This window comes from Felis catus, chromosome X (genome assembly GCF_018350175.1).
Source record: "Felis catus isolate Fca126 chromosome X, F.catus_Fca126_mat1.0, whole genome shotgun sequence".
NCBI lineage: Eukaryota > Metazoa > Chordata > Mammalia > Carnivora > Felidae > Felis > Felis catus.
This window is the reverse complement of record NC_058386.1, coordinates 91,194,184-91,215,711: the sequence shown is the minus strand read 5'-3', so window position 1 is coordinate 91,215,711 and position 21,528 is coordinate 91,194,184. Positions and strand designations below refer to the sequence as shown.

The 21,528-nt window shown below is 44.6% G+C and overlaps 1 protein-coding gene across 1 annotated transcript in view; it reads left to right on the top strand.

The window, feature by feature from the left end:
* The window catches only part of TRPC5 (transient receptor potential cation channel subfamily C member 5), a 266,623-nt gene that overhangs the window by 122,095 nt on the left and 123,000 nt on the right, over nt 1-21,528 (top strand). Inside the window, exon 3 of the mRNA XM_004000806.5 lies at nt 9,628-10,026. Coding sequence (XP_004000855.1) covers nt 9,649-10,026 — 378 coding nt within the window. The 5' untranslated portion in view covers nt 9,628-9,648. The remainder of the gene's footprint in view (nt 1-9,627; nt 10,027-21,528) is intronic.

The window sequence follows — 21,528 nt, the reverse complement described above, 5'->3', positions numbered from 1 at the left end:
ATTATTCTCCAAATTCACTACTGTGTTATAATTTGCTAATATTTTATTTAGAATTTTCGGTATTATTTTCATGATTAAAATAGTCTATAGTTTTCATCTTAGGTTATCTTGATTAAATTTTGATCTTAACATTATGCTGGCCCTGTATAATTAATTCTTTTTCCATAATCCAAACTATTTTTAATAACAAGATGATCATCTGTATGTTTTTTTTTAACGTTTATTTATTTTTGAGACAGAGAGAGACAGAGCATGAACGGGGGAGGGGCAGAGAGAGGGAGACACAGAATCTGAAAGAGGCTCCAGGCTCTGAGCTGTCAGCACAGAGCCCGACGCGGGGCTCGAACTCACGGACCGTGAGATCATGACCTGAGCCGAAGTCGGCCGCTTAACCGACTGAGCCACCCAGGCGCCTCTCATCTGTATGTTTTTTTTTTTTTTAATTTTTTTTCAATGTTTATTTATTTTTGGGACAGAGAGAGACAGAGCATGAACAGGGGAGGGGCAGAGAGAGAGGGAGACACAGAATCGGAAACAGGCTCCAGGCTCTGAGCCATCAGCCCAGAGCCCGACGCGGGGCTCGAACTCACGGACCGCGAGATCGTGACCTGGCTGAAGTCGGAGGCTTAACCGACTGCGCCACCCAGGCGCCCCTCATCTGTATGTTTTTAAAGCTCTATATATGCAGCTGTGAAACCACTGGAGTAGAAAGACTTTTAATTGGTAGATATCTCAAACTATTTTAATTTCTTCTATAATTATTAATCTGTTCAGTTTTTCCATTTATTTATGGTTTAATTTTGGTAATTTTTCAGAAAATGCAGTCACTTAGGATGTCTTCAGCTTCTTATAACAGAAAAGCATGCTTAAAAGTGGGTTAATAAAAAGGGAGTTTTTATCTCATACAACTAAAAGACTAGAGATTGAGCAATTCCCAGATTGGTTAATTAAATGGCTCAAAGACCTCATAAAGGAATCAATTTATGCCATCCTCAGCATGTAGGCTGAATCTTTTAGGTTGACTGTCCTCATAGTTCCAAGGTGGCTACCAAAGTCCTTGGGGTCACAAGCAAATGACAACATTCAGAGGCAAAAAGGGGAAATACTTCTCTTTTTACATCTCTTTTGCAGAACAAAGAAACCTTTCTCAGAAGTCCCCTAGGACATCGCATTGGCCAGAGTTGCAACAAATACTCAAACCTAGATCAATCACTTGCCAAAGAAATATTGGAATTACCAATATTGACTTAGTCTTAGACCAGTTAAGACTCTTTCCTTGAGGTGAAGGAGGGGCTTCTTGCCTGAACACATGGCTGTATGGAGGAGAGGAAGTTAAACATACAAACAAAAGCAGAGCTCTAGTGACAGAACATTACCCCATCTCTATCCTCATCATTATTTCATGTAATAACTCAATACAAATTTACTGAGAACCTACTATGTGCCAGGCTCTGTGTATAGAGTAGTAAATATTATAGGTAAGGCTCTTGCTATTATGAAGTTTATATTTTGGTTGGGAGAGCTAGTTGTTAAAATAATAAATATAAATATGATCATTTCAAATAGTGATAAGTTCTTGAAGAAAAACAAGTCAGGGTAATGAGATGGAGAGGAACATGTGAGAGGTTCCATTAGAAAAAGTGGTCTAGGAAGGCTTATTGAGGAGATGACATTTGATCTGAAACCTACATGTTAAGAAAGAAATTATGGGATTATGGGGTTGCCTGGGTGACTCAGTCAGTTAAGCGTCCAGCTCTTGATTTCAGCTCAGGTCACGATCTCACAGTTCATGGGATGGAGACACATGTCGGGCTGCATGCTGACAGCATGGAGCCTGCTTGGGATTCACTCTCTCCCTCTCTCTCTGCCCCTCCCCTGTGCTCTCTCTCTTTCCCTCTCTCTCTCAAAATAATTAAGTAAACTTGAAAGAAAGAAAGAAAGAAAGAAAGAAAGAAAGAAAGAAAGAAAGAAAGAAAGATTGTGGAAAGAAAGAAAGAAAGATGTAGTGGAAGAGGGTTATAGGCAGTGAACCACATGTGCAAAGGTCCCCAGGTGGCACATGCTTGAGAGGTATGAAGAATAGAAAGTTAACATTCTCTTAAAATACCATTGTGCTTTATACATCTATATCTGAGCACGTGCTGTGTCTATTGCCTCGGATGACCATCCCGACATTGCTATGTAGTGAACTCCTATCCACTTTACAAGACATGGCTCAAATATTACTTTCTCTTCAGTTACCTCCCCAGGTAGAGTTGAATGCTTCATCCTTTGTGCCCCTACTATATGTTAGAATCCTTATCATACCATAGTACATTTGACTTATTTTCATTTGTTTCTCCCTCTGGATTTGGCGGTTGCTTAAAAACAAGGTCTATATCATTTATATGCATAGAACATTATATATATATATATATATATATATATATATATACATTATATATGTGTATATATATAGAACATTATATATATATATATACACACTATATATATATATATATATATATATATATATATATATACACACACACATATTTGTATTCCCCACTACCAAGTACTCTGGGCCTGACAAATAGAAGGTGCATAACAAGTATTTGTTGAACTGAAACAATGAGTATCTACTGTTCCTGGTACTATTATAGGGATTATGGAGCATAGAAAAGAGTCTACCTTCACTGAAGTAGTTAAAAATGTAGACTCTGGAGTCAGAAGCTTGGCTCTAATCCCAAACCACCACTTACTAGCTGTGTGAACTAAAACAATTTACTTAACCTCTCTGTGTCTCAGGTTCCCTATCTGTGAGATGGGAGATTATAATAGGAACTGTCTAAAAGTGAGGAATAATGAAATAATGTAAGTGAAGCATTTAGGGCCATAGTATCTGGCATCTGATAAGTGCTTAATGTTAATTTATTATTATGTATAAATTAATACAATTCTTGAATTGATAAATTTTATACACATGAGAAACAATACTGCAATACACCACTATGCAGGCTGGTTTAAAAAATTTTTTTAACATTTATTTATTTTTGAGACAGAGAGAGACAGAGCATGAACGGGGGAGGGGCAGAGAGAGAGGGAGACACAGAATCCGAAGCAGGCTCCAGGCTCTGAGCCGTCAGCACAGAGCCCGACGCGGGGCTCGAACTCACGGACGGCGAGATCACGACCTGAGCCGAAGTCGGCCGCTTAACGGACTGAGCCACCCAGGCGCCCCTGCAGGCTGGTTTAAAGTGCCTCCTGAAACAAGATGCTATGGTACCTTGACCTCAACTAAGCACTGCTGAATGTATGAATGAAGAAAAAAATAGGTGCACTGTAATCTGTGCCAGCCTGACCATTCTAGAGCACTCCGTGCATTTCTGAGCACGATATTTCAAGAGAAACAAAATATAGTGTAACTAGAAGCAGACCACTAAAATGATCATAACTCCTGAGAAGGGGAGACTCAGTGCAGAGAGAGATACGAGAGCTGAAATTAAACATTTGAAGGGTTTTGCTGCTCTAGACAAAACAACTAGGGCAATGAGATAGGAGTCACAGGCAGAGGATTTCAGGTGAACGTAGAAAAGCATTTCCTGAAAGTCCACATCCACCACACAGGTAAGAAAGTGCTGAGTTTCCCATCAGTGGAAGGGCTCATTAACTGAATAGTCACTTAACAAGGATATCGTCAAGGGGACCTTTTCATTGGGCAGGAGAGTATTCTAGATGACCTTTGAGGTCCCCTGCAGGAGGTTTACGATCTGGTTCACCTTTCTGAGAAAGATTAGAATTACTACATTAAAATTAGGACGTTCTCAAAGTGGTACTCTGAAAGGAGCCAAAATGCTCTCAAAATCAACACTCCACCAAACACACGGGTGCACACACACACACACACACACAGTCTTCCTCTCACCAGCCCACTCCTGTGCCTTTGTACGTAAAATTTCCATTTTAGTCACTTTTTGGATTGGGCATTAAAGATTCCTTTTTAAATGTAATTTTTTCCTGGAAGACGTATGGCCTTAAGCCCCTCGGCCATTACCATCATCTTCTACCACAGTGCCTGGTACATATTCACTAAATGTGCTTATTATCCACCATTTATACTTGAGATTGTACAAGTTTATCAGATTAAATCTACCTGTCTTAAAGGGCTCTGAGGAGATGCAGAAGTGGATAGATAGGCTTGGATAAGGGTGAGAGGTCACAAGGGTTTCGCTATTCAAGCTCAATCCTCACGGCACAGAGTGAAAACCACACACAGATACCATGTCCCTCTAAAGGCACAATTTTTTTTTAGTTGGGTGGGAAGCCATGCTCTCCTCCTCACAGAAAAAGTCCTGAGTTGGGCAGTGATCTGGGCTGGGATTTGCACCCTGGCCTTCTGCCCAGCCCATTGATTGAGCTCCTTAAATCACATCATTTAAGCCTACAAATGTCACAGATCCCATTAGACAATCTCCTCTGGCTAGCAGCACAGAAAAGAGAGAACATGAGAAGCCCCCAGGGGCACCCTCTTAGACCATTCCTAATGTTCCATACTTGGGGGACTACACTGGGAGTGAGGTTCACTTGTAGAATGGCATAAAGTGCTGGCTGGTTTTGTTTCATTCAGTTCAGCATATACCTCAAGGCCAGTGCGGAATGATGGGAAAGCCAACCTCATCTCTTGGCTTAGGTTAATGGCAAATGAGTACAACCTGCCAAGTATAAAGGTGACGGGAAGGAACCTTCCCAATAATACATCCTCAAGAGATGCCAGAAACTCTATCATTAGCTATTTGTTCCCAGAATAATGGCAGAGTAGGACTAACAGCAAGCATATGAAGAAAGGATTGGTCCCAGAGCCTGGAGCAAAGCTGAAGCTAAAGCTGTAAGCAAGGGTAAAATGGCACCGGCCGAGGGGTTGGAAGAGAGCAGGGCACTAGGCAAGTCATTAGATGTTTACGTAAGCCTACGTATAGTCAGACAATGCAGGGAACCCATTTTACAGCATTGTCAGTGTGTAGTATAGAAGTGGGCATGAAAGAGATTTCCAAGGGTGGATACCAGGCCTCTCTTTTCCCCTTCATCACACCTTCCCTGCCCTAGACACATGTCTCTGTACTTCGAAGGCCACAGCAACTTCCCTAATCAAAGAATACACATTAAGGTGTTAATAGCTGTTGGGGCGCCTGGGTGGCTCAGTCGGCTAAGCGTCCGACTTTGGCTCAGGTCATGATCTCACGGTCCGTGAGTTCCAGCCCCGCGTCGGGTTCTGTGCTGACAGCTCAGAGCCTGGAGCCTGCTTCGGATCCTGTCTCCTCTCTCTGCCCCTCCCCACTTGTGCTCTGTCTCTCAAAAATAAATAAATGTAAAAATAAGTTTTAAAGGTGTTAATAGCTGTTAGCCACGTGATCTTTTATTCCTTCTGGGGGTAGTTTTAGAGATGCAGTGCCTTAACGCAAAAGAGTGACTCTCTAATAGTATATTCTCAGGCAAACCTCTGGAGGAGAGATTTTTCTCTAAGGGGAATACTGTGAGGCTTCTCATAGCATAGCCCACTGGAAATGCAATAGACCAGATCCGTTTCAAATGCAAGAGATGAAAAGTAAATCTAGACGCTGAATTGACTATATATAATCCAATTATCCTTACTTCAAGTCTCAAATTACCATGATTTTACTGCCCCCCCCCCATTCACTACTATAACCCACACGTCTGGCACACAGTGAAAGTTCAATGAATGGTCCTGCGTGGTGCCTCCATTATTATTACTATTAGCACCGGAAGCAGTAGTGGCAATAGTTCTGCCCTGGCACAGTGCCTGGGGCATATTAAGTATTCAAAGCTATACTAATTGTTTTGTTGCACCAGCTCCTGGCATAGTGCCTGGCACATAATAGGGCACCGATTTAGTTAGCTCCCTTCCTTCTCATCTTGCCCTAGGATACGGTTGTCTTCAGTTTACCCCACAGCTTTGCCTTACTCAAGTGGGCACAGATCTTCCTTCGGCAACAGTGCTTAGCACAGCATCACTCGTGACTCCATCTGAAAATACATCTAGCCTTTTCTCCCAAGGTAACTTCTTAAGTGGCAAATGGACAGCGAGCATTTAAGATCGTTTTGCAGATGGGACAACTGAGGTTGTGAGTGCTTGCCTTTTAGCTCACCTCTCATCTTTGTATCTTATCATAGCCTGAAAACTGTGCTCCTATCAATTTCTCCCAACTAGGCCATGATCCATCTCACTACTATTGTTCTTATGTTATGTAGGGCCTGGACCACCCTCACATTTTCACATTGCCTTTTTTTTTTTTAATTTTTTAAGGTTTTATTTTTAAGCAATCTCTATACCCAACATGGCACTCAAACTCAACCCCAAGATCAAGAGTCACAGGCTCTACCCACTGAGCCAGCTAGGTGCCCCCACATTTGTCCTTTTAATTCATCCTTCAAGAACTCACTAAAGAGCTACGTCCTCCATGAAACATTCTCTGAGTTCTCCAGCGTTCACTGAGCCCTTCCTGAAATCCCAAAGTATCAAATCACTACCACATAATTTAGCCCTTCATTCCATGACCATGCCAACCTTTCTCAGCTAGATTGTATTTGTTCATTAAACATTCATCTGTTGAGCACCCGTCATGTTCTAGACCCCATTGCAAGTGCTGGGAAGACAGGAATCAAGGTACTCAAACCCTAGTGGCATAAAGACAAACATGCTATTAGGTGACATTGGAGAAATGTCATCCAAGTACCAGTGGAGAACTCAGAGGGAGATTGGCTAACCTTCTGAAGGTGTTGGGGGTGGGGTGGGGGGACTTCACAGAGGAGGAGAACTGTGAGCAAGGTGCTGAAGCCGAGAAGGAGTTTGTTAAGTGGAGAGAGTAGGATGAAGCTATGTGCAAAGACATGGTCATTAAAGGGCCACTCAGAGAACATGGCTCAGTATGTCTAGAACTTAGGTTGGGATGGAGAAAGATGAGAGAATATCATGGAAGGTTTACTCATTCATTCATCAAATATATATCAAGTATCCAGGGTGTGCCAGGAACTTGGCTAGGTGCAGGTGCTATAAAAACAGGACCGATGCAGTCCCTGAACTTGAGATTTAAAGCAAATTGGACAGAAGAGATGATTATCCAGTAAGACAAAGAAATATGTCACTACAGGGGCACCTGGGTGGTGTCCGACTTTGGCTCGGGTCATGATTTCATGGTTTGTGAGTTCAAGTTCCGCATCGGGCTCTGTGCTGACAGCTCAGAGCCTGGAGACTGCTTCCAATTCTGTGTCTCATTCTCTCTCTGCCCCTCCCCCACTTGTGCTCTCTCAAAAATAAACAAATATAAAAATGTAAAAACAATTCAAAAAAGAAATATGTCACTACAAATTGTGATAAGCATTAAGAAGGAAAAGAATACAAAGGAGAGAAGACCATGAAGGCACCACTTTAGAAAGAGTGGTGAGTGAGGGCTGCTCTGAGGAGGTGACATTTGGTTGAGACCTGAAAGATTAAAAGAGCTGGAGAAGAGTGTTCCAGGAGGTAATCAAAGGTCTTGAGGTGGCCAAAAGCTTGGCATGTGGGGGGACTCAAAAGCAGCTGCACAAGGCTAAAGAATAGTGGATGAGGGTGAGAAGTTGGAGAGGTAAACACATGAACCAAAACCAAGCAGACCTCAGAAAGGAATGTTGAGTTCATCACAACTAATCAAGGAAGAGCGAAATGGAACCAGATTTGTGTTTGACGGGATAACTTGGGGATGGTGCGGGAGGCTCCGCGGAGGGGGAAAGAATGGAGTCAGGATGATCAATTGTAAGGTTGTGGAATGGTTTAGGCGAGAGACGAAGGCATGCACCTATTCTTTCATACCCTCCCCAAGTGACTAGCACAGCACTAGGCCTACTGATGGCTTCCGGCGTGTTCATATAATATAAATAAATACACAAATATATATAAATAAATAAATACAGATAAATAAAATAAATATAAATAAATATAAACTGAATCCAGTTGTTGAGTCTCTCTTCAGGAGATCACACTGTCTCTTCTTCCTCCCCCCTTTTTGTTTACAATGGAGATGGGGAGGCGGGGAGGCAGTCTACAATTAGGATTATTAAAGTCATTAGCTGTTTAGTGACAAATGCTTACTCTAAGTGCCACTTTCCTCAGCCACTGCTGAGTTACTTGAAAGTAGCACAGACTATCAGTGCGTATCAAGACAGCCAAACAGAGATGTGGATGCAGAGAGAAATTTGTCCTTTGGGCCTGTTCAGGGTATGAGGTGACACTCACCTTCAAATACTAACTTCCCAGAAGACCACAGGCACATGAATTGCAAATGCCACTCGGTATAATATATGCTTCTCCCTTTGCCAAAGCAGGGATGTAATTACCTGGAAGACTGAGGCATATGTCATGTCTTCATCTTCTCTTCCACCCAGCAGATGACACAAGTGGCCCTTTATCACATTTCCATTTCCTTTTGCTGGCAAAATACTTCGGTAATGAGACACTTCAGTGGGTCCAGCCAAACTCAGCCTCCAGAGGGTCCTGGAGGTCCCCGGGGTGGGAGGGAAAGGGGAGCCAATCACCTTATGGATCTGAGCCTCATCTTCTCCCCTGGGGAGAATAAGCATTCCTATCTCACAGGGCTAGTAGGAGGAGGCCAGTGAGGAATGTGCATGAATTTGATCTGAAACAGTATAGAGGCAAGAACTCTATACTGCCGTTCATTCTATGCAACTGAAGGCCAAGACTGTCTTTTTTTCTTGGTTTCCCAGAGAAAGTGAAACACATTGTAGGAATTCAGTAATAGGTTTTACTTTAAAATCACTTCCATTGAAATCGGGCTTTAGATGTGGTGCATGTAAAACAGACCATTCTCTTCTCAGAACTGAATCGAACAGATTATCAGATCCATAAGCTCCTTGGTTTCGAGCGGTAGAGGAAAAATCATGAATCGGCAGAGGGGGTATGTGACTTTGGCCTATCAGAGCCAATACCCATTCCCCACTGAGAAGCAGCAAAAAGCAGGGCTTCAGGTAGCATGAAAACTGGATTTTAATACAGGGTCTACATCTGGGGAAGCTGCAATGTGACACTGAAAATTAGCACCGGCCCATAGGCCCAGGGTCTAAAGAAAATTGGCCAGTGGTCGCTCTGACAATCAGCAGTATTATCATGAGTATCTTCAGACAGCAGAAGGGAAGGGAGGAATTAATTTGCGCCATGTCTTGGGAGGTTTACACACTGCCAGTTGCTCTGATAGTATATTATCTCATTTGACTCTCACAATAGCTTTATGAGGAAGGAATTCTTTAGCACAGAGCCTGGTTCACAGTGAGCTATAACTAAATGATAACTGCCACTAATGCTATTAATATATTGATAACATTAATAATAATAGACCGAAGCACAATGGGCTTGAGCAACTTATCCAAGGTCACAGAGCTGGAAAAGGCAGGATTTGAACCCAGGATTTGAACCCAAATGTCTGGGCTTCTTTTGCTATACCACTTTGCAAGAAGAGAAAGATCGTGGGGGGAAAACAGTTGAGGATTTTCCAACCGCTTAGCCATGCTGCCTCCATAAACTGACCAGTTGAAACCTTCAGGCACCTAAGCATCTCTTTGGTCTCCCTCTCTCTCACTCAGGTTGCTAAGTTGCTATGAACCATGGCCCAACTGTACTACAAAAAAGTCAACTACTCACCTTACAGAGACCGTATCCCCCTGCAAATCGTGAGGGCTGAGACAGAGCTCTCTGCAGAAGAGAAGGCGTTCCTCAATGCTGTGGAGAAGGGGGACTATGCCACCGTGAAGCAGGCCCTACAGGAGGCTGAGATCTACTACAATGTCAACATCAACTGCATGGATCCTCTGGGCCGGAGCGCCCTGCTCATTGCCATTGAGAATGAGAATTTGGAGATCATGGAGCTACTGCTGAACCACAGCGTGTACGTAGGCGATGCATTGCTCTACGCCATCCGCAAGGAGGTGGTGGGCGCTGTGGAGCTTCTGCTCAGCTACAGGCGGCCCAGTGGAGAGAAGCAGGTAAGAGAAATCCCTACAGGCTGGGAAATAGCCGGGAACAATAAGGCCCCGGGATCAGAAGCCTTGAAAACAGGGAAGGTTAGGTAGGCTGGCATTAAGTAGCCCTAGCATGGCAACCCTCTGCTCTCAGAAATCGCATCAGTGATCTCAGGTGGCATCCTAGAGCGACTCTGCGTGGCCCACACTAGGTCTTCCTCATTTGCCTTTTCTTTGTGAGCATTTGCCCGTATACATTCAATACGTGGCAACCCAGAAGTGTGCTCTCCATTTCCAGAACATCCAAGCTCCTACCCTCCCCGGCCTCTGCTCTCTAGCCTCATTTTCTTCCTCTACTCAAAGATTACAATCTAGAAAAGAAGAGGCCAACCACAGACCTGGGAGTTTTCCTTCTCACCGGTCTCTCTCCCGGACAATGACAGAAGACCTTTAAATGTGAATACTATGGTGCACGTGCAAATGGATATAGGGGTTCATGTATTTTCCCAGTACCTGTGATATGACTACATTCCACCCCTAAATGTTTAGGGGGTTGCCTCTGTGACTCTCCTATCCTCCAAAGCACTTAGGTTTAATACTCTGGAGTCATCTTTGAGTTCTTCCCCTTCCCCGCCTCTATGTCCAATCCCCAAGCCCTGTGGTTTCTTTCGCTCCAATCTCTTACATACTTTCTCTCCTCCCACCACTCTCCCTGTGTTCCTCATCATCTCCCTCCTAGCTGAGGGATTCTCAAAGTGTGGTTCTTGGACCAGCAGCATTAGCATCACCAGGGGAACTTGTTAGAAATGCAAATGCAAATTCTGAATCAGAATCTCTGGGGGTGAGGCCTACCAAGCTGTGTGTTGACCACCCCTCCAGGGGATCCTGATGCACACTCAGCTTTCAGAATCACTGCCCCAGACTGACATGAAAATCTTCTAACTGGATTCTCTGCCGATAGCCCCTTTCTTTCTCACAAGCCTTCCTGGACAACGATGCCGGCTTGTTCTTCACAGCACAGCATAACAATCCTGCCATTGATACCCACCCTTTCAGTGATTACAAGCTCTCATTAGAAGAGAAACCAGTGCATGAAGCCTAGTGCTCAATACCCTTCAGTAATGGTCTTTTCATGTCCTGTCTCCTGCAGGTTTCTCCTAAACCCCTCAAGTCAGACAGGTCTCTCCACTCTCTTCCTTTGGAGCATAGTAGGGACGAAGTAGGGAGAAAGATATAGTAGGGACAAAAAAAATACAGTATCATCAAACATGGAATACGACAATGCATTAAAAAGCCAAAACAAAAAACAAAACAAATAGTGGCGCCTGGGTGGCACAGTTGGCCCAGCGTCCGATTTCGGCTCAGGTCATGATCTCACAGCTCGTGAGTTCGAGCCCCGCGTCAGGCTCTGTGCTGACAGCTCAGAGCCTGGAGCCTGCTTCGGATTCCGGGTCTTCCTCTCTCTCTGTGCCCCTCCCCCGTTCAGGCTATCTCTCTCTGTCTCTCAAAACTAAATAAACATTTTCTTAAATTTTAATAATTAAAAAAGCAATAAAATAGTAAAAATCAAGCCCCAAACTGCAAAGTGCTCAGATAATGAGAACACTTCAGATCAAACCTTATGGGTCATGGCCAAAGCTCGGCTTAAAGGGAAGTGGAGCTTTACTGTTTGCCTGCCTGGTTAAACAAAAAGAAAGAAAGTACTTAAGTGATAACTCTCAGACTAAGAATTGGAATGGATAGAACAGGAAGAAAGACAGTAGATGAAAATTTCCTTGAATAAAGGGCCTGAATGCCTCTGTTCTCCACCAGCATTTCATACAGCGCAGCTGTAACCCCACACTACAAAAGTGCCTGCAATATCACGGGCACTCAATAAACACTTATTTCATGAACAAATAGTATGCAGCCAGCACCATGCTAAGTAACTTACACCACTTGGCTCATTTAATCCCCCCAGCACCTCTGTTAGGTAGACACTATTATTACTGCCCCCATTCTACCCATAAGAAGAATTGAGTCACAGTTAAATCAGTTGTCCAAGATCACAGTTCAGTGTCAGAGCCAGGATTCAAACCCAGGCCACCTAACCCTTAAACCTACCCTCTTAACCACTTGGCTATACTGCTTCTGTGGCAATCTAAGTCTTGGGATTCGCAGAACAGAGTTCTGAGACAGGGTAGACCCGTGAAGGATCAAGAGCTCTCTGGAAAGGACAGGCCAGAATTTGGATGAAGAGCAAAGCAGAGAGGTATGAATATGTTCCCTACTGAGTCCACATCACCATTCCTATCAAAACTGATTTGTTCTCTGCCCCATTTCACCACAGCCCTGCTAAGGGTCGGAGTGATTTAACTGCGTTACTCTGGGGGCGCCTGGGGGGCTCAGTCGGTTAAGCATCCAGTTTTGGCTCAGGTCATGACCTCACAGTTTGTGGGTTCGAACCCCGCATCGGGCTCTGTGCTCACAGCTCGGAGCCTGGCGCCTGCTTCCGATTCTGTCTCCATCTCTCCCTGCCCCTCCCCCCGCTCGTGCACTGTCATTCTCTCTCTCTCTCTCTCTCTCTCTCTCTCTCTCTCAAATATAAACATTAAAAAAATGTTTTAAAAACTGCATTACTTGGGGCGCCTGGGTGGCGCAGTCGGTTAAGCGTCCGACTTCAGCCAGGTCACGATCTCGCGGTCCGTGAGTTCGAGCCCTGCGTTGGGCTCTGGGCTGATGGCTCAGAGCCTGGAGCCTGTTTCCGATTCTGTGTGTCTCTCTCTCTCAGCCCCTCCCCCGTTCATGCTCTGTCTCTCTCTGTCCCAAAAATAAATAAAAAACGTTGAAAAAAAAATTTTTAAATAAAAAAATAAAAACTGCATTACTCTGAACTAAGGCTTACCCAGACACCCTACCCTGTGATGATCTTGCCCACCCCTGAGATTATGCGGTCATTAGCTCTATCCTTCCTTTGACACCACTCACACACAACTGTGTACTATTGGTCAGCCTCACTTGTGTAAATGTCTGTTCTCTGTAACTAGATTGTTTCTTAAATGTCAGGCATAATCTAATGCCCAACTGTTTCCATGTTTCCCCCAGTAGTACCTAACCCAATGCCTAGTATATAATGGCTGATAGATAAATATTTGCTGATGAATAAGGAAGAGCTATGTGTATCTCTCAGACATCCTGCACGTTCAGCTTCATAACTGTTGCGAAAGAGAGCAGAGCACAGGGGGGTTTCCAAAGAGGGGACTAGCAATACTTTCGGAGTTTTGAAAACAGGCCATGTCTTTATTTGATGACCCCCATTTCCCCCATCTTTCCCCCAGTGCCCTGGCAAACTCTGGGGAAGAAAGGCACCAGGAAAACTCACTCCAGGGTACAATGTAAGGCGTGACCTCCCCTGGAGAAAGGCAGAGCTTAACTCACAGGAATGAACCACTAATGGTGAAATGTCAGGCGTATGGAACAGGGGTGAAGCTGTTTGGGACAGGCTGTCTTTTCCCAAGATCCTTTCAGACACCGCCAGTGTAAGACCTCCTTTGTCCATACTTGAATATCATACCATATGTACAAAGGCACACAGCCATCGGCCCCAGCTCCAAGTCTTTTCGGCAGATTTCCCTTCCTCCTCTCTCTCTCCCAACCCCCACCACCAGCCTCTGCTAAATTTTATTTTCTCCCATTGCTCTGACAATCACTGTGGCAAGTCATATGTCAGTAACTATAACAACAGGCCACCACCGTGCTGAAGTTCTGCCTTTCTGGGAAATAGAACCAGGATTTGTTTACCTGGGAGCAAATCAGGGATGTGAGCAAACACAGGCCTCCTGAAGGACCGCAGGTCCGGCTGGGTAGGCCACTCCCAGGAAGGTGCCCCTCCCACACCCAGAAGCCAAACACCTGGCCTTTTTCACTGGCCCTCCCCCATGTCGCCAAGAGATTGGGCACAGCTGACCTCCATCAATCTTGGATGGATAAACTGGGGCCCTCTTTGGCTTTACTTGGCCAAGGGCTTGGCCTCAGGCTGGCAAGGAGACCCCCTCTGCTCAGCCCATCCTGCTCTTCTCCCTCTTCTAGCCTATCAAAAGTGCTCTCAGGTAAAGATCAAAGGCCAGGCATAAATGTCTGACACTGGCTTCAAGTATCAGCACTCATATGGAAAACTGCATTTTTAATAGGGACCAAATCTTAAAGTCAAAATGGTGATGCTTTATCAGAATTCTCTGCACCAGACAAGTATAAGACTGCGTGTGTGCGTGTGTGCATGCGTGTGTGTGTGTGTGTATGTGTGTGTGTGTGTGTTGTTCTGGGGTCTTCTGGCTGCTCCAAAAATCTGACTCTCTTGGCAGATTTTGTGACTCCTTAGGGTAAACACTCTTAAATAATTCTCAGAATTCAAAATTTTTGCACTACAGAAGGCTTAATACCAGCCAATTTCTTGTACATCAAGCCTTTTTCCTTTGGCGCACTGACTCTGGGAGCAGAGTCTTGTACCTGTGTATGGTCAAAACCAGCTCAAAGATTAATCATTGTGCATATGGCGAACTTGTCAAAATACAGACTCTTGAGCCCCTACAGGTTCAGAGGCTTGGGGTTGGAGCCCGGAACCAGCATTTTAATAAGCCCGCCCTCACCCATTTGTAGGTAAAAGGTCTATGGACTTCTCTGTATCTGTTTCCTAGGCTGCCATAACAAATTCCCACTAACTGGGAAGCTTAAAATAAAAGAAATGCATTCTCTCATGGTTCAGGAAGCCAGAAGTCTGAAATAAAGGTATTGACAGGGCTGGTTCCTCCTGGAGGCCCTAAAAGAGAATCTGTTCCATGCCTTCGCTTGTAACCGCATCACTCCAATCTCTGCCTCCATCGTCGCACAGAGTTCTCCTCCGTGTCTTTTCCTTGTGTCTCTGGGTCCTGATCCCCCTCTCCTTTCTAAGACACCAGTCATTGATTTAGGGCCCACCCTAATGCACGATGACTTCATTTTAACTTGACATCTGCAAAGACCCTTTTTCTAAATAAGGTCACATTCATAGGTACTGGGGGTTAAGAGGTGAGTATATCTTTTGAGGGGACTCCATTCAACCCACTAAACTCTCCATGAGAAATACTACTAGGCAAGTGGTTTTCAGACATTTTCAGAAGCAGAGCCTTTCATTAAATGAAATCCTTCCCAGAAGTAAAATAGGCAAACAGACCCAAGCAGAGCTGGCCTAGTTTAAGTGCAGATCAGGGCCCAAAGCCCCACTTGTTCACACACACACACACACACACACACACACACACACTCCGTGTGTCCCTGAGGAGCAAGCATAGCTGGACAGCCACTCGTCTAGAAGACAGGATGACAGAGTCTAATTCAGAGTTTGAGGTACTAACCAGCTTGCAGCTAACAGGATGACCTTGGGCAAGACCCAAGGTGTTTTACACCTGTCCAGTTACAGAATCACCCTATGACTAAATTTCCTCATGTATAAAATGAAGGGAACAATACCTAATCTAGGGGCTTGTCATTAGGATGAAATAAGGTACATTAAAGTCTTTTGAAAATAAATTTAAATGCTAGACAGAGGTCAATGACTATTATTTTCAGCCTCACTCTATCAATTTGACTTAGCCGGTCATATTGTGTGGAGAGACCAGCTGGCAAGTGGCACTCATCACAAGAAACGACTAATACAATGAGAGAGAGGCTGGTGAGCGGGCTGGCTCGGTTCGCAGATTACCTCCTTCTGCCCGGCCTTAATGACAATGGTCTCCCTTCTGCTGTTAGGCAAGCTGTATGACCTCAAAGTCATCCCTCCTTGTTCAGTGGTGTCTAAGGATTTAAGCAACAGGGAAGTAGAACTGCTGGCCTTTGCATCAACAGCCCACCCAAAGAATTTTCTTTCTTGGTCACTTGCGTCAGTGCAGGCAGGCGGAAAGAGGCTAAGCCAACCTTCTCCCCAAGGCCCACCCCTCTGGGCTCTGCCATAATTACTCATTTGTCTGTGGCAGATGGCTCCAAATTAAAATTGGTCTCACAGATGAGCTAGTGAGATTAAGTTTCAACAACACTGATAAGTGTTTGTGTTAAGATTGTAGAAAATCAGCAATGAGACACTACATTTACTCCCTTCTCCTGCCTGCCTCTTGGTCTCAGGGAGAGATTGCACAGTGTGGAGGGGCACCCTGAGGGCCTGGGCAAAGGTGACTGAGGCACAGAGAGAGGACCTAAAGAGTCTAACCTCTAAATCTCCAACACTCAATATGAGAGCAGAAAGTAAAGGAGAGAATTGCCGTTTAGTGGATAGGTTTCCTTAATCTCTCCAGACCTCAGTTTTTTCGTCTGTAAAGGAGAACAATAATGGAGTCCACTTCGTAGAGTGATAGCTGGAATTAAGTGGACTAATGCACATACATTACTTAGAACAGTGCCTGACACAGAGTAAACACTCGATGAGTAAGTAGCTAATACTGCTCCTACTTCTACTGGCTGAAGCCATGCTGATATCACATGCTAGCTAATCTTATTTACTAATTGTTTTTTAAATGTATTAAGCACCCACTAGCACATCATAGCTGAGAGTTCAGACTGAGTGACCTTGAAAAAGTTGTCCACTGTGACTCAGCATCAGTTTTCTTACCTGTATAACGGGGATAATGATATTGCCCGTGTCACAGATTGTTGCAAGATTTACGTGAGAACTATTTTTGAACACTTGGCATAATTTGTGATCCGTAGCATTTGCTATATAATACCCATACATTAGCATTAATACAGAATAGTAGTAACATTATTAACTCTTTGTTACCTGACTTGCCCAACAGTAGGTATCTACCTTTATAGTAGTCTGAGTAACAGCTTTCATTCTCTGATTTTCATTCCAAAGTCAAAGTTCTAGATCAAAAACATGGGGTGTGTCAATCAACTCAAGAAAATAAATCAGCCAAGGCATCTGGGTGGCTCAGTTGGTTGAGTGTCCAACTCCTGATTTCAGCTCGGGTCGTGATCTCACAGTTCATGAGTTCGAGCCCCACTTCGGGCTCTGCGCTGACAGCTTGGAGCCTGCTTGGGACTCTCTCTCTCCCTCTTTCTCTCTCTCTAAATATATGAATAAACTTTAAAAAAAAGAAATCAACGACTTCTTTGGAAGAAAATTTCAAAATGACTGCATCACATCATAGTGGCCAAGCTGACAAACTGAGTTACTTCCTCTCGTGTATCTTTGTTGATTTTCAGTAGACAAGGCCTACTGCACTCACAGAGCAGAACTATAGAGAGTTTGAAAATCATGTGGTCTGAAATTAACATGTCCAAGGTCACTTAGCCGAGTCCAAACTGGCACAAATGCTTCCTGTCTCCCAAGCCACTCTTTCTACTACTCCGCTCTGCCTCTGAGGGATCATCAGAAGTGGTGACAATTACAACAAAGCTGAAAATAAACAAAGCAGCTCCAAGTCGTGTCTCTCTGGAACAACTCATTGATGACAGAATTTCAGCAAATGATTAACTCTCTTCAGTTCAATTCAATTGTCTAAGTATTTTTGACTGCTAATTATATGCCTCACAGTAAAACTGAAAGATACAGTTAGTGCCCTCAAGAAATTTATAGATTCGTGTGGAGAACAGACGTGCACATGGTGTCCAACCAGCCCCTGCCCCTCTTAGTGAGCACGGCCTTCTGTGTTCCAAGGGACACAAAAGATATGATAGTGATATTCACCTCTCAGAAAGAAAAAAAAAGCATAATTACTTAAACCTGGTTTCAAGAAGCCCAAGGGAGCTGGCTGCATAACACCTCACAAAGAAGAATCCCTAAAGTAGTGTAAAAAGTAAATCACTAAATAAAAACACATGCGACTTTTTAGCCACGCTCCCTCCCCCCCTCCCTTCAGGGTTACCACCAACTCAGGGCTTCCTTTCTACAGCTTTACGCTCATGGTCGACATACGTATGTCCAGTTAGGAAGTTTCTTATTCTGCTCTGTCCTAGGGCAGGTATATCTCATCTGCGTGTGATATTCTCCCCCCCCCCTCCTTCACCTAATATGTTCAGTTGTCTAAAAGGCAGCCAATGTTTGTCTCCTTTTCACCCCAGGCTCCTCTCCTCACTGCTATTGGTTTTTCCAGCTTATACCTCTTGTTGCAAATTAGTTCAAGTGTGAAATATCGGTGCAAAACTCAGAGCTCTCCTTCCATCTCCCTTCCCAGCTGTCCTATCCCAGTGCACCAAACACTACCTTGTTACTGTGCCTTTCCATATGCCAACAAAAGCCGCGGGACAGAAATAGAACAGTGCAAGCAAATGGATGCTACATCATCTAAAATGTGTGATGTGGACAATACAGGAAGACACTCCAGACACAAGTAGACACAGGGGTTTTAAGGGAGGAACATTTTTAAGAAATAGGCTTTGAGGGGCACCTGGGTGGCGCAGTCGGTTAAGCGTCCGACTTCGGCCAGGTCACGATCTCGCGGTCCGTGAGTTCGAGCCCCGCGTCGGGCTCTGGGCTGATGGCTCAGAGCCTGGAGCCTGTTTCAGATTCTGTGTCTCCCTCTCTCTCTGCCCGTCCCCCATTCATGCTCTGTCTCTCTCTGTCCCAAAAATAAATAAACGTTGAAAAAAAAAATTAAAAAAAAGAAATAGGCTTTGAGCTGGAAAGGAAGAAAGGGATGGCACGCTGGTCAGGGGGAAGTGAATGAGTAATGTTGGGGGAGTTGGAATGACGGTGGCCTGTTCACAGTGGCTGCTGGAGTGAAGGGTTGGTGATGAAAGCAGTGCTTGGGACGCCATTACCCTCATGATGGAAGGTGCCAAATACCTCACTCAGAGTCAGGGCACTGGGCCAGGTATGCCCTGAGTCTTATCATAAACAGCAGTTGTTGGGTTCCTGTGCTCATGTATCTGCCCTCCTTCTTTTTTTCTCTGATCCTAGTGGGAGTAGAGGGGAATTAGTCTGTGGTCACTGGTTGAACCACTCCTTAGTTGGGACCTTGGTGAATAGTCACCATCCTCCCAGCTCATTGCCACTGGTCCTCTGACTGGAAGCTGGGGCAGAGGGGACTGAAATGGGATGAAGCCAGAGGGGTGCCTGGGTGGCTCTGTCAGTTAGGTGTCTAACTCTTGATTTTGGCTTAGGTCATGATCTCACAGTTCATGAGATGGAGTCCCCCGTCAGGCTCTGCACTGAGTGTGGAGCCTGCTTGGATTCTCTCTCCTTCTCTCTCTGCCCCTCCCCACTCATACTCTGTCTCTCGAAATAAATAAGTAAACAAACAAACAACAAAAGAAGCTGGACCCACCGATAACCCAGGGGACTGGTTGAACAGTGCTACCCCTCAGCAAGTATTTGTGAGGAGCTGGCCATACGGATCTTTGACTCTTTCCCCTTTCATCTATCTACTTCCCCAAATGACATTCTCTCCCTCCTCTCTTCCAGTCCCTCTCCATACGCACAGTTCCAATGTTGGTGTCCCACTTTAATCTCATTGGCTGACGACTTTCGTAGCTTCCATGATATCATGCCTACATGGTTCCTCCTCCTTCTCTGCCCACTGCCTTTTAGTCTCTTTTTCAGAATCCCTGTTTTTTTCTTTCTTCAATACTGGTGCTGCCTGGAGTTCTATCACTTCTCCCTTTGTAGCTCAATATCTATCATGTGATCTATAATTTATTTCCCAAGTTTCAGCTAGACATGCCCGCCTAGATGTACCCCAAACATTTAAAATTCACTATGTCTAGGGGCACCTGGGTGGCTCAGTCGGTTAAGCATCTAACTCTTGGTTTCAGCTCAGGTCATGGTCTTGCGGTTTGGGGGTTCGAGCCCCACATCGGGCTCCATGCTGATGGTGTGGATCCAGCTTGGGTTCTCTCTCTCCCTCTCTCTTTCCCCCACTCACTCTCTCTGTCTCTCAAAAATAATCTTTTTAAAAATTGTTTTTAAAAATATAAAATAAAATTCACTACGTCTAATAATAAAAGTAGTAAGCACCAATTTGCACTTACTGTGTGCCAGGCACCATTCTACATACATAAGCTACATTCACTTGTCTGATGCTCACAGCCATCCTGCGAGATAATTCTATTACTCATTTTTACAAATGGGTGCGTTAAGGCACAAAGAGGCTAAATAGCTTTCCCAAGCTTATGCAACTAGTAAGTAGACCAACTGGGATTCAAACTGAGGCAGCATGGCTGCAAATTCTGTGTTCTTAATGCCGCCGCTAGCCTCACTTTGCCCTCTAGGTCCTCCTCGGCATCCAGTGTATCCTCTCTCAGGTGATGGCACCCATATCCCTCCCGTCATCCTTCCAGTGTTCTAGATTCGAAACCGTGCCATTGTCTTCATCTCAACCCTCTTTCAGCCACCACACCAAGTTGAGTACTAAGTCCCTTTCAATAACTTAATTGAAGAGAGGAGGCAAACCTATCAACAATTAGTCAAAATATAAGTGCTGTTAGAGGTAAGAAAGTACTGTATGTACCCAAGCATTAGTATCTGATCATGTCACTCAAATGGTCAACGTTCCTCCTTATTTCCTATAGAATAAATTTCAAACTGTGGGTGCAGGGTTGAAGGTTTGAGGAGAGAGGGTTGGCAATTCATGCTGAATCGTCACTGATAAATCCAGCCCTAAGCTTGGAGGCAGAGTGAGTCCAACAGACAAGGCATGTTAATGAAAGTGGTTTCTTCTACCAGAAGAAACTCTCCAGAGTCAGAAGGACAGCCACTTTAGTGAGGGCCTGGATTTCAGGCACCTGCTGGTAAACGTACGCTTGGTTGCCATTGGCAGGATTAAATGACCCTAATCTGGTGGGGCCGGGGGGGGGGGGGGGGGGCTGTGAGCCAGGTAAGAAAAAGGCACTGAAAGAACTGTCCAAAGAAATACAAGTCAGAGAAGGGAGAGGAACATGGTACCATTGACAAATCTCCTGTGAGTCTACCTCCTTTAACTCTCCTCCAGAAAAGGGGGGTGATAACCCAGAGCAAACACTTCTGCAGCTGGAGAGTGGAATTTGTGAATCCTCCTCTGCTCTTCTGCTCTTCAAGGGCAACCGGGAGTGATTTGATGTTGGGCAACATCAGCTCCATTATCTATATGAGAATTGTGGATAGAACTGTGGAGCTAAAAATGGCCTCGAGATCCTCCAATCCATCCCCTTGTCATCGAACAGCCTGATAGTCTCTTCTCACCTGCCAATGGGCCTAAATGGGGAAGGCGTCAAGCAGTTTGGGCTCCGTCTACCCAAGCAAAATGAATATGTGCCCTATTTACTCAAGCAGTTTTCTCCCTTTCCCCCTCCATTATTTCTCAACTCTCAAACTGAGGTTACTCAAGCATCCGGGCCCCAGACCACCACCACCCTTCTCCACAGCCATGTTCATTTTAAAGTTTTTGTTGTAAAAATAATACATGTTGTTACTCTCAAAACTCACTCCCTAGAAGTCATCATTATGAACAATATAGGTGTGTCCTCCTAGGTATTCTCTATGCATATTCAAACAAACATATACACAAACACACACACACACAGACTTCTTTGCACGAATGC